Below are 14,531 nucleotides of genomic sequence, written 5' to 3' on the forward strand. Positions count from 1 at the left end.
CATGGAGGATCAGATTTAATGTCCATTGCAATGAATATGCAACCTAGGTGGGGACTAGTTCTTTCAATTTTTCAAGCTCCCACTTAGACATTGGGAAACGTGTAATGTTACTTGAATTGGTGCTATTTTAGTGCATTTCTATCTTTATACTCTGGAAGGCTTTGTTTGGAAAATGTTAATAAAGCATTATATTGTTACATATTGTTATCTTTTCTTTCCTAAGATGGAAATAAATTCATTTTGACAGGAAAATATCAAATTTGAGCACTTTCAAAATCTGTGATTAATTGCGATTAACTACGAAAAATGATGCAATTAATCGCTATAACATTTTAATCGCCTGACAGCACTATTAAAACACTTTATTATATTTCATGTCATTTTTTAATTTCTGTACTATTTTTAACACTTTAGAAAGTATCACGTTTAATTTAGGACTGCGAGGTGTACTGCTGCAACATGTCATGCCGGATTTTATGTAACTGAGTTTCCGACTAGTAAAAAATGCTCATGGCTTTGACAATCTTGTAATTACAAGTTGGAATCTCTGAATTTTATGAAAGCTCCAACTTCCTACTCGACCATCATATGAAAACTACTTATAGAGATGAATTCATGTAGCTAAAGTATTTTGCTGTTATTAACAATAAAGCTTCAAGTGGATTTTGGAATTCTGAAAATTGCCATAGAAACAAAAAATGAGTCTGAGAACATGAACAGCTCAGAGTAGACGTCATCTTGAATTTTCATTAAATCAGGTGAATGCAGCATAACCCTATACTTTATGGTTTGCATTTTATGGAGGGATGCCTTCCTCTTTTCTTCAAAAACGTAGATGAAAAAAATACTTTTTATTCTTACCTCATCTACTTTCTGTTCTTTTTGCAGTTCATCTACGTTGATTTTAAGGCTAGAGAGGAGGAGAAATATCAGACTGAATTAAACATACAAATCCTGGTGACCTTTCAGGCACAAATCTGAAGGATGATGTCATGTGAATGTCATATTTGATAAGTCTTTGAGCTTGATTAATCAAAGCCGTTACCCTCCCAGAAAATCATCTTTATCTGTGTCCTCATCAAACAACTCTATCAACAGAGTCTGTCCTGTGTGATCATATACACACGCCTAAAACACACATAAACACATCACTTATTAATTAATTAACTGATAAATACAAATATATACATTCAAATAGACTGACCCACACACACCCTTACCTCGTACACTTCATTCCATTTAGGGTTTAATGAATCTTTGATGACTTTAGAGCGGAAGAGCTGATTACCAAGCTGAACAACACCATACGGGTCAGACTTTCCTTTTATCAAACCACCCAGAAACGTGTCCTTCCCTACCAGGTCCTGTGCCTCAAGGAAGTGAATCCGTAGAACGCCCTGCAACAAACACACACATATACATACGTTATATATATATATATATATATATATATATATATATATATATATATATATATATATATATATATAGATAGATACATTATACAGTATATACAGTGTGTTTGTGTCTGCGCATGCGTGAGTGTGTTCAGTGTGTGTGTGTGTTACCTTGGGCAAAGGAAAGCGGAGTTTAGCAATCTGTGCATCATCTACTAGTGGAATAGTGATTTTGTTTGGCAACACCAGATAACTGTAGATGATATCCTGAATGATATTGTCACACAGACCACTGAAAGAAAGAGAGAGAGAGATCAGTACAAATGATGAAGCCAAATTAATAATAAAACAAATCCGTCAAATACATGAAATTCAATCTTTCAATAAATTCACACAGCTTGTGAAATGTTTTTACTAAAACAAGCGTTACATTTAGAAGTGTAACTAAGACTTCAATTTCAGTTTGTTACTCACACACAGCTATCGTATGGCTTCAAAAGATGTGAAACAGCACACAAGTCTTATGTAATTGTCGACCAATATGGGTTTTTGAATGGCCAATGTCCATACCAATATCTAGACTCTATTACTCGAAAGCAGAAAATGTGCACTATCCATTGGTAAGTCTGTCGGTAGATTTTGGAACAGAGAGTCTAAGAGGAATGACCATTTCTGTTAATTAGCCAAGTGGGCACAATTATCGGCCAATAACCTCAAAATGGCCAAATAATCAGTCTGGCCAATATATTTGGTCTATCACTAGTCCTACAGACAACATTAATGGTATTTTTTATTTTTTTGCCCTTTTTGGAGCTTGACAGCCCCTGATCCTCATCCAATTTAATTGTATGGAAAAGAGGAGCCTGAACATTTACAAAATTCTGATTTTTGGCTGGACAATTAAATACAATGTCTGTTCTTGGAAGCTGTGGTCAGAGTTGCAGAGTTTAATGTACATTTTTTTTTTCTTCTACAAAGAGCGCCAGTTGAGGTAACAGTCAAGTTTGCTTAAAGCATTATTATGTTGGATTGACAATGCCAACAAACTGTTTTTATACAGACTTGGTTTAGGTTTTTTTCCAAAATCCCTACGAACAAGAACAAAATTATCAATTGTAACACCTCCTACAGCTCTTCCAAGCCACATTCACCAACTTGGCACAGACCTTCAGACTGTTCTGACTGCTGTCTTTTCTAACTGACTGGACTTATGGTTTTCCTGTAGGGGACAATCAAATATCCAAAAAATCCCATAGACTTACACTGACGGAACGTTCAAATGGCCCAAAACTATTTCAACTTCAACAGTCAAAAATGTAAATGTAAACAAACACGCACAAGGCTTTTAATCAGCTTTATATAGCTCTCTCTCTCTCTCTTAAGCCATCTTTACACTGCAAAGGAGGCACAGAAGCTGCATCTGAAGTGGCATTTAGGTGTATTTACACAGACTATTTAATGCTGCTCAGAGAAGGCATAAATGCATTTACACAGCAATTACAACTGCATATATTATGTTATAAGGTTAATGTTTTAAATATACAATTATGAATATAAAAATATGAAATTAATGAAAATATGAAGTTATACTTTTAAATATGAAACTAAATTATGAAATATATGCTCTTATCATGGCAACAACAAAGTTTAAGGCTGCTCTGATGCTGCATTTAATTTACACAGAACCAAAGCAGAATCAGAACTGCCTTTGATACTCAGGGCTGAGGTGGGTCAGAGCAGGCACAATTTAGTCTGAATTTTATGTGTCATTGTGTCTTTAGACATAATTTTCAGCAGGCACAGAAAAGCTTATCTTGGCTGTGTAACAATGCCTTTAGTGGTGCACCAAAATGAAAATTCTTGACCGAAACCGAACATTCTGGACACACTGGCCCGAAAACATAAATTATTATTTTAAATTAGACGTTGTTTGGGATAATTCAATTCTAAATGTTATTATAAGGGATGCACCAAAACCACCTTTTCCATAACTACATATATCATTATAAAATAGAGTAGACAGAAAATAATTACATTAAAAAAATTAAAAAAATGTGTAGCCTATTAAGAAAATCTTTATTGTTAACAATGCAGCTGCAAAATGAACAGTAATTTGAGTGAAAATCTTTCGTGAACATGAAGCCAGTTCTATTGGCACTTTTATTTTCTCCACACTGTATGTGGACCTAGAATGTGCAATAGATTCTTTACTGGACCTCTTCTGTGTTCACTTTAGTTGTGAAAGGATATCACATTACTTAGATAACATTACTCAAAATAAATATTGTTGAAATGTGTAATATATTATTATTATTGCTAATAATAAAATAATAGCATAGATATATGATACAATAATACAATTTAAGTTGTAATTTATTAACTATAAAGATGGTGTGATTATTTTCCTGGAAAGTTATGCACAAAATGTTCCTACTCCCTGAAAGTTATTAATGAAATAAGTGTCGTGAGATATCTCACCAGTCTCCGTGACCGCCCACGACTCGGTAAACAGTAAAAAAAAATGTCTGTCAATTATTTTGTGCGTTCTCATAGTATTGTAGTTGCAGCGAATGATTGAGGATTAATGCCATTTTTATGCCATGTTGCTCATAACAATTGAAGGCACTAATTTGCTGCTGTTGTTTTTTATAACCGCTTCTGCTCAATGGACCATTTTCACATATCCGGGTTGGAGTGCGGAAGTAGATCCATAGCAGGGTAAACTTGAATGGCAGCGAATGGGAGACCACAGCAAATATAATTTTTGCTTAACCGTTTACAACAGCAAAAGAAAAAAAAAATCATTAATTAAAAGAAAGATTAAGCTTTCACATCTTTGCAAAAGAAGATAAAAATATAGAGCGCTGAATAACAGCAGTAAGAAGAGGGAAATGAGCCAAATTTTCTGTCACTCGCTCAGCAGCTGTGTTAGAAGCCTCCTCTCAGCTGTGGTACCTGACTTTTTAAAAACTTTTTCCAGGGTAATATAATACAAAGCACAATGTTATAAATGTAAAAATGGAAATATAAAAAAACTTTGCTACATTTTCATTGTTAAAGAAGGCGGAAACGCATCATAACAGGTCTGTGAAAAGGGTTCATGTCAGTCTCAAAAAAGTTCATTTGGTATCTTTCGAACTATCAAGCATCTACATCTGAGATGGAGTTTGTGTTAAGCTCTCACATATTGCAAGCCACACGCGTGCTGTGTGTCTTTGTCAACAACAGAGCACCGCTCATTCGCTGAAGCCAGCTGTGCATGCAGACTGTATATTTAATAATTACTCTATCAGATCAGAGATCAAAGAATTCAGATTGAAATCAGCTATACCGTCACACCAGCAGAGGGTATAAATTGTGACTCTTCTAAGAGGGGGTGTGTGTGTGTGTGTGTGTGTGTGTGTGTGTGTGTGTGTGTGTGTGTGTGTGTGTGAGAGAGAGAGAGAGAGAGAGAGAGAGAGAGAGAGAGAGAGAGAATGTAACAAAGGACAAAATCTTATTTTACACGCCTTAACCACAACCCCAGCTCCACCTAGGAATACGACTATAAAAGGAGAGAGAGAAAGTGAGAGAAATAAATAAGAAAGATCTAACGTTACTCCACTGGGGCAAACACACTAAACTCTATGTTTGGACTGAAATCTCACACACACGATGGAGCAAATTTTATGATAAAACTCAATTTTCCCCAATTACAAGAGGGCGTTTCCATGGATCTGCAGATGTTGTCAGACAGGAAGAGCAACATTTCTGAGACTGCAGTGTGCAAAATGTGTGTGAGAAAGTATGTTATCTGTGCCACCTTAAAATATGACAGCATACTGTATGTATGTTGCCTGGACTACTTCCTGGTTTTATAAAAGCTGATATAATAATTTGCTCACAAAATAATCACACACACAAATACTCATCTATACAAACTCATACGACATTCAGTACAGTAGTCTTGTGTGTCACTTACTTTATTCCTGGGATGTCTAGCATGTTTGTAAGACCGGTCCAGTTTATATCCAGCAACTGACAGAGACAAACACACAAAATTTAATAAGCTATAGCTGAAAGAGGGTAGTTGACATGACATGTCAAGCAGTGTCCTGCTTTGTGACATCCTACATCTAAAACTATATTAAACATTTTCCCATTCTTTTATCATTATTATACGTACATACAGAGACTACATTGAATTTGTCTATTGGAAAAAGTGAACTGCAAAAATGCTAAAAGGTGATTAAAATGGTTAAAAACTTCAGTTATAGAGTCTACTCACTGAGCACTTTATTAGGAACACATGTACACCTATTTATTCATGTGATTATTTAAACAGCCAATCGTGTGGCAGCAGATCAGTGCATAAAATCATGCAGATACCGGTCAGGAGCTTCAGTTAATTATCACATCAACCATCAGAATGCGTGTCTTGTGTTAATCATAAGGGGTTTAGTTAACTCAGAAACAGAAACGGAGATATGAGCTGTGTGTCATCCAATATCCATCCACTGTCTTTCACCGAAGCTGCTCACGACTGCGTACGACAAATGCTGTGCTCTGCACTCAGTTAAAAAGCATTCAAAAGGCGCTGCCGGCTAATTATGTTCTGATGAATGAACTTGCGCCTCATTTGGACTTGTTTATTTAATAACGTGGCGTTATTGTGATAAGACATGTTCTGGACTTCGCCATTTTTAATATTTACTTCAGTCACTGTCACTACGGTTCCAGCTGTTAGAATACGGTTGTGACTTTGGTTGTTCGTTCATACAGACCGTATTCAAGCCGCTACTGTAAGCTGTTGTATAAACTGGACATTTAAAGACTCACACCTGTAAGTAAATGCGGTTGTCAATCCCAAACACTGACTGTGTGAATGTAGCCATTGATTTCGACCGTGGCATGATTGTTGGTGCCAGATGGGCTGGTTTGAGTATTTCTGTAACTGATGATCTCCTGGGATTTTCACGCACAACATTCTCTAGTTTACTCAGAATGGTGCCAAAAACATCCACTGTGTGGCACTTCTGCGGACCGAAACGCCTTGTTGATGAGAGAGGTCAACGAAGAATGGCCAGATTGGTTGGAGCTGACAGAAAGGCTACGGTAACTCAGATAATCAATCAGAACAATTGTAGTGAGCAGAATAGCATCTCAGATTGCACAACACGTCGAACCTTAATGCGGATGGGCTACAACAGCAGAAGACCACGTCAGGCACATCATTAGGACCTTAGTGTTCCTAATAAATTGCTCACTGAGTGTATACTCTTCCTTAATTATTGTCATTTCAATTTGAACCTTAAATCTTAATGTTGATAAAAAAATTTTTTGTCAATTATCCAGTATCAGGTGAAAACATATCTTGGTCATCTGTACCAGCATCCAATCAGAGCCATCCATTTAGACTCTTTCCTCTTAATTGGACAACTGGCGGTGTATTAAAACAGCTCAATGGAAGCAGGTCTAATAAAACTGTTTATGACACTGATATTAAAGATGTAAAATTACTTTCCCTTAAGATCAACACCTTTAAAGACAATCAATTAAAATGCTGTTTCATTACTAGTTGAGGATCACAATTTTAGCCAATTTTGAATTAATACATTTAATTTTTGGGACAGCTTGAAGGGAAATAGATTTAGAGATCTTGTTTGACTGCAGTAGTTTCTGAAAAGCAGGTCAGAGCAGTATTTTGAGTTTTAGGAAAGATTCTGACTGTTAAAACCTTTGGAGTTACAAGGGTGTTGGTGTGTGTTTATTAAATTTCAGGCACATTCTCATCATCCTTTAAGTTGTTTGTTTGCCTATGTAAGAAAGTCTGGTCTGCAGTAAAACTGATTAGATAAAGACACACTGAGAGACTGAGAGAAAAAGCATGTTCACTGGTGTGTGTATGCTGTGGTTTCATACCGGTTTCTTGAGGAAGAACACATTCAGTGCTCCAACAAGAGGCATGTCTCCTAGCAATGGCTCCATGATGACTCTCAACACCCCATTAAGCTACACATAAACAAACAAAAGATCAATAAACTTTGGCACCAGAAACAACATAAGCAAATGATAGACAGTTACACAAAATGGGCGGCACTAAATATCAGGTAAGAAACTAACTAGGAACGTTGGGAAGAATAGGAACTAACAATGCCAAGGTCATGGGTTTGATTCTCAGGCAACATAAGTAATGACATACTGATGAAATGAATACTTAAAAGGCCCTGTATGTTGCTTTGGATAAAAGCGTCTGCTAAAAGAATAAATGGTAACACTTTACAATAAGGTTCCATTCGTTAACATTAGTTAACGCATTTGGTATCATGAACAAACAGTTAACAAAATGTTAGTAAATAAAAATACTATTGTTCATTATTAGTTCATGTTAGTTCATATTGCATTAACTATTGTTAACAAATACAACTTTTGATTTGAAAAATGTATACTATATGTTCAAATTAACATCAGCTAAGATTCATTAATGCTTAAGTATTGTTCATTGTTAGTTCATGCTCACTAATGTTGTTAATTAATGTTAACATATGGAACCTTATTGTTAAGTCTTACCGAATAAATGTAATGTAAACGTAAAATGAAAGAAAAACGTCATCAGTTCCGATTTGAACATGCCTCACTGACACTAGCTCTTGAGCTCAATATGACAGAGCATGTGTGCTACCCAGGGACCTAAAATTCACAGAGCCCAGGAATTTTTTTTTTGGATGGGCCCCCTCTTTCCTGGGCCCAATTGCTTCCTGTAAATTCTTAGGTTAAAAAGTAAACATTTGCGAATTGAGGATGATATACAAGCATAGCCAAGTCATCCCCAAACACACACACAAAAACACTCTTACCTGTATGCTCTTGATTCCTGCACGGCAGTAATATCTTTTGATGTCCACATCAATTTCTGTGTTTCCAACAAAACTACACAAATAGAACAATATACAAACTGAGTTTCAATTACTGAACTCCAATAATGAGTCCCAATGGGTAACTGTATTTGTGTGTACTTTACCTGATCTGTAGGTCCATAATAATCTGTCGTTTATCTACATTTTCTGTATAAACTTTCACTCCATCCACCCTGAGTGGCTGCAAACAAAATTAAAGTGATTTCATTTTAAGCATGTATCAGAGTCAAAAGGTAAACATGATTAATAAATACATAAATCATGCAAATGTTTTATTGTAAGGGTAGGGTTTGGATTAGACTGTTGTAATTATATTTAGCTTTATATTAAATAAAAAAATCAATGGTATGTTCTCATTTAGATACTGTAGCTATAGGTAAACATCTATATACATATATACCGTATGTGTGTTATGTGTGTGTACCTTGTCCCCCATGTCTATTTTGGAGAAGGTGAAAGTACTGAGGTGTGCATTGGCTCCCTGAACAGCCGGTTCAATGGTCTCTCTGAAAAGTTTATCTACAAACTGACAAATATACGGCCACATCTGGTGTACTGTCTGAGAGAGAGAGAGAGAGAACCAGAGAGAGTTAATGCTCTGGAGAAGACATTTCTGGGTTAGCACAGACCCAGATCTATTTTTATTAAACCAGCCCACACACACACACACACCTTGTTGAGCCACTCCACTCTCTCCACATCTGGAAAATGAACCTGAAAGAGAAAGCAAATTTAAATAATCAGCATGTATTAATGTAATAAATGTATTACTTTAATTCTCAGGCTGATTTTAGTGCATGTAACATACTCAGTCTTTAATTAGGAACAACACATCACCAGCTCACACATCCACACCTCACAAAACCACACTCAAAGCTTTCAAAGCTTGTATTGAAGTTTAATTCAACTTCAGCATCAAAATGGTGTCTAATCAAACGAATTCATAAAACTTAAAAAAAATGAAAATTGAACAATTGCTTTTCAACATACCATTGCATTCTACTAATCAAATAAAGTGCTTCTGTAAAGATTTCACAGCATAATCTAAAACACAACATTGGTCTTTTTTTTTTTTTGTCAAATAAAGTGCTGCACAAAAAAGCATCACAGTATGAATTAAATAGACATAATTGATAAAAACTTTTATTCAGTGCAACAGTACTCTTGCTTGTGAGATATTGCTTAAACATTATTATAAATATTATTAATATTGGTGAATAAATTTTGGTGAATATTAAATTTTACTATACAGCATTAACATATTTCTGTCGCAAGTTGAATTGAGCTTTTATTTTGACATAAAGGCTTTTCAGTTTGTGTGTGTTTTTGATGGTATTTTCACACCTCTAGATTAGCACGTTTAAATGGCCCATTGTGATTATTAAAGCGCAAAACTCTACGATTTATTTATATAAATACAGTATAGTCTGCAGGCACTATGCGCTTCACAGTGAATATGCGCTCTGTTCTATAATTTAGCCTGTACAACACGCACAGCATGAGTGATGCTCTTAATGCGGTGATGTTAACATATGAGTGGCTTCACACATTCACTGTAAAGTGCTCAGCACATGCAGACAGACTATTTAATTAAATCGCATCCTTTTGCAGTTTAATACTCGCACTGGTACCTATCATGATTTTAATCAAATTAATTGTGCATTAATCTTTTCCCAAATATGTCAAATTCGTGTGTGAGCATTTGAAAGCAGTCTTGTGTCAGTCAGACAGTGCGCTGGTATTGAATTGAGCTCAGTACTACTGGTGCTGCATAAATACTGGTATTGTGACATATTTTTTTTTTTATTTTAGTATTGACTTGGAATCGAAGTAGCAGTACTTTTGACATTTGGAGAAAGGATCTAGATGGAAAGATGCAGTAAGAGAGATGCCAGGAACACCAAATGGAAAATCCCTGACTTGTCTCAGCTCCATTTCTTTCCAATATTTTCCTGAGGGGGAAAGCCAGCCTATGACTCAAAGCTCTGTTATTTCCTGAATATACACACACACAGAGCATACACCAGCTAAAGTTAGCCTGCTAATTCCCATGGCCTGTCAGACAACAGTCGATGCTGAGCTGATCTGATATTACACAAAGACTACAATCTGTTTACATGTCTTATCTCTGCCACAAACACACAAAGACAAACCTCTGGCCATCAAAGAGCTTCAAAATCTATGCAAGGGATCAGAGTCTCTTTCAAACACACAATTTTCTCTTTGACACTGAAATACAGTGAGTCCACAAATGCAGTAATATTTTTTAAAATAGGGCAATATTTTTTTAACATGACATGCAGCTAGTCTGAGCATTCAAGACTGAGGCATAAAAACATGTACAGTAATGTTTGTGATTTATCTGCATGGGTGGTTATGCATGTTTGCGCATCCGATTTGTTAAGCAACGTTATTTCCTATTTAAGAAAATAACTTTGTCATACGAGAGACCTGCTGTCCAGTTGAGAAATATACCAATGCTAACACACATGCAAATACATGCATTCCGAGAGTAACTGTAGCAATCAGGAAGAACCTCACACAGATTTGAACTTATTTGACCCCTGAATGACTCAAAGAGAGGATAATTGTATTGAAGGTCTCACAGCTATAGCTGTTTAATGATTTGGCTAAATATCTCAGGCTCTTCTCTGAGATGAGTCAGCGTGATTGGTGGACAGGTCAGAGGGCATCTGCTGTGCTATTTTAGCTGTGCTGTGTGTATCTGTCAGCGAACACAGCCAATGTGTCAGACTCAATGCATGAAGCTGGATTTATGAAAAATGTCATTTTTATGCCTCAAAACAACAGTTCTTAAAGGGATAGTTTACCCAAAAATGCCAGTTCTATCATTGTTTACTCACCCTCATGTTGTTACTTATAATGGTATGTTCTAGGTTCAATACAAGTTCAATCGACAACTTCTGTGACACTACCTCAGAAAATAATTTGAACCAGCTTTACAATTGGATATAGCTTTGAACAGACAAGTTAATGAGAGATTTTATCACACATACTCACGCTAACACATAAAATTATAAGCCTTGAGGCTGTACACACTGTGTATAGTGTGTATTTTAACAATTATCCTGGTGCAATGCCCCGTAGTCTTCCACTGAAAGTGCATTACAGTAAAGAAAATGTTTGTATCTTTTACAAACTGAGGGAATGATTGGAAATTATTTTCTGTAGTAATCAGCCACATGCCACAGATCCTGTTGATAGAGCTTAACCCAGAACATTCCTTTAAGACGACACACCAACCAGTTCCTTTCACACCTAAAGACCAGTTTACTGCTCACATGATCAAAAAGAGTTTGATTGTTTTTTAATTTATGTGGAGATAAATAATGGTCTCTGCTGAAGGGAAACAGACAGACAGATCCCTCTCAGCATTTTACAGGCATGATGACAGGCTGACGAGATGAATAAGAGAGGAGATGGAGAGATCTGCAGATGTAAGAGAGGACAGTTTCAGTTTAATTAGAATCAACCAGCGGAGAGAGCTGACATGAGGGAGAGGAGAAAAACACTGTCCCTATAGAACAGACACTGGGTTTCCTAAGAGAAAGATCCGTTGGGAGAGGCTGTGGGTGAATCAGTGCAGCAGACAAGAAGAATCTGAAGTGTGATCCTAAATACAAAAACAAAAAAGCCACTGCCAATGACAAAAAGTCCACCCACTTTTAGATATGCACAATTAGAGTACTGAAAACTTTTATGGTTTTGTGAGGAGCTTGGCACTGCACAAAAAAGAGCAAACAATTCTCCCAGGGCAAAAACAGAAGAAGAAACAGCAGAAGAAATACGTAAACATGCTCTCTGATGAAGGGGTTATGTGATTTATTTTTTATTGGGGGTTTTTTCCTCGACGTCAGCTAACAATATTAGTACGGTAATGTTTTTTTGCGAAGTTTTTCATGACCATTTTCCACCCTCTTTCTGACACTGACAATTGAGGGGCCTGCTTCAATTGATGCAATTCACTGTGGACTTAAACAATCCACAGTGAAATGTGCCACATAATTGGTTAAAACTAGGGCTGGCAGACGATTAAAATATTTAATCGTTATTAATCACGTGGTTTTTCATAGTGAATCGTGATTAATCGTACACATACATAGCTGCGGGAACGGTTTTTGAACAGGGGCTGCTGTAGGCAGATGGATTTATGATCATATAATAATTTATATAACTTATGAAAACCTGAGCTCCTGTAATAAAAGCATATAAAGAGTATAAAGTATTAGCTAGTATTAGTATTATCATTTAAGGAGTTATGGTGTTGTTAATAGTTTTAGGGATTGTTATTAATTTTCCGTGTTTTAGACAGGTGGTCTGTGATCAGCTCAATTCATGCAGCTCAAGCGGGCAAAATCCCCAAAACTATGTTATGTCACGGTCCAAATCACTGAGATTACATTTTTTCCCCATTCTGATGGTTGATGTGAACATTAACTGAAGCTCTTTACCAAATCTGCTTGATTTTATACATTGCACTGCTGACACATGATTGGCTGATTAGATAATCGCATCAATATGTAGGTGTACAGGTGTATCTAATACAGTGGTTGGTGAAAATTGAACAATTGCTTTTCAACATACCATTATATTTACTAATCAAATAAAGTGCTTCTGTAAAGATTTCACAGCATAATCTAAAACACAACATTGGTTTTTTGTCAAATAAAGTGCTGCACAAAAAAGCATCACAGTATAAATTAAATAGACATAATTGATAAAAAACTTTTATTCAGTACAACAGTACTCTTGCTTGTGAGATATTGCTTAAACATTATTATTATAATTATTATTAATATTGGTGAATACATTGTGGTGAATATTACATTTTACTATATAGCATTAACATATTTCTGTCGCAAGTTGAATTGAGCTTTTATTTTGTCATAAAGGCTTTTCAGTTTGTGTGTGTTTTTGAAGATATTTTCACACCTCTAGATTAGCAGTTGTTTAAATGGCCCATTGTGATTATTAAAGCGCAAAATTCTACGATTTATTTATATAAATACAGTATAGTCTGCAGGCACTATGCGCTTCACAGTGAATATGCGCTCTGTTCTGTAATTTAGCCTATACAACACGCACAGCGTGAGTGATGCTCTTAATGCGGTGATGTTAACATATGAGTGGCTTCACACATTCACTGTAAAGTGCTCAGCACACGCAGACTGACTATTTAATTAAATCGCATACTTTTGCAGTTTAATACTCACACTGGTACCTATCTCATTTTTAATCAGATTAATTGTGCATTAATTTTTTCCCAAATATGTCAAATTCGTGTGTGAGCATTTGAAAGCAGTCTTGTGTCAGTCAGACAGTGCGCTGGTATTGAATTGAGCTCGGTACTACTGTGCTGCATAAATACTGGTATTGTGACATATTTTCTTTTATTTTAGTATTGACTTGGTATCGAAGTAGCAGTACTTTTGACATTTGGAGAAAGGATCTAGATGGAAAGATGCAGTAAGAGAGATGCCAGGAACACCAAATGGAAAATCCCTGACTTGTCTCAGCTCCCATGTCCTGTCCGGTGAGTGTGTGTGTCTATATGTATATATATATACACACACACACACACACACACACACACACACACACACACACACACACACACACACACATATATATATATATAAACATATACACACACATATATATACACACACAAATACATACATGACTTAAATACTGTTTAAAAAGCAGCCCAGGGTGATACCTCAAGAAGTTGGTTGAGGAAATGTCAAGAGTACATGTCTGCAAATTCTAGGCAAAGGGTGACTACTTTGAAGATGCTAAAATATAACACAGTTTTGATTTATTTTGGATTTTGTTTAGTCACAACATAAATCCCATGGTTCCATTTATGTTATTCCATAGTTTTGATGACTTTATTATTATTCTAAATTGTGAAAAAAAAACAAAAAACAAAAATGATAATAAAGAATGAGTAAGTGTTTCAAAACTTTTGACCGGTAGTGTACATAAAATAAAAAAACAACAACTTTTATTTAGCATAATATTTACACAAATCTTTGTTCAAATAAAAATCTGTAAAAAAAAATGGTTTGTGTTTTTTTTTTTTTTAGAGTAGATAGCAGCTTCTCATGGTTTCTGTTCAGTCATCCCATATAAATGAAAAAAATTGTTAAGACATAAAAGAAGGAAATAACAACAGTCAATCAAAATCAAATCAAATCACTTTATTGTCACACAG

At 35.7% G+C, this 14,531-nt stretch overlaps 1 protein-coding gene across 2 annotated transcripts in view; it reads right to left on the minus strand.

Moving 5' to 3' along the window:
* The window catches only part of LOC127442055 (extended synaptotagmin-2-like), a 51,696-nt gene that overhangs the window by 19,523 nt on the left and 17,642 nt on the right, over positions 1-14,531 (minus strand). For both annotated transcript variants that reach the window (XM_051699741.1, XM_051699740.1), the window contains exons 2-11: positions 8,966-9,007; positions 8,718-8,852; positions 8,398-8,474; positions 8,234-8,306; positions 7,299-7,388; positions 5,359-5,414; positions 1,569-1,689; positions 1,221-1,397; positions 1,046-1,128; positions 862-910 (exon numbers count right to left, since the gene is read on the minus strand). In XM_051699741.1, coding sequence (XP_051555701.1) covers positions 862-910; positions 1,046-1,128; positions 1,221-1,397; positions 1,569-1,689; positions 5,359-5,414; positions 7,299-7,388; positions 8,234-8,306; positions 8,398-8,474; positions 8,718-8,852; positions 8,966-9,007 — 903 coding nt within the window. The remainder of the gene's footprint in view (positions 1-861; positions 911-1,045; positions 1,129-1,220; positions 1,398-1,568; positions 1,690-5,358; positions 5,415-7,298; positions 7,389-8,233; positions 8,307-8,397; positions 8,475-8,717; positions 8,853-8,965; positions 9,008-14,531) is intronic.

Source organism: Myxocyprinus asiaticus, chromosome 6 (genome assembly GCF_019703515.2).
Source record: "Myxocyprinus asiaticus isolate MX2 ecotype Aquarium Trade chromosome 6, UBuf_Myxa_2, whole genome shotgun sequence".
Taxonomy (NCBI): Eukaryota; Metazoa; Chordata; class Actinopteri; order Cypriniformes; family Catostomidae; genus Myxocyprinus; species Myxocyprinus asiaticus.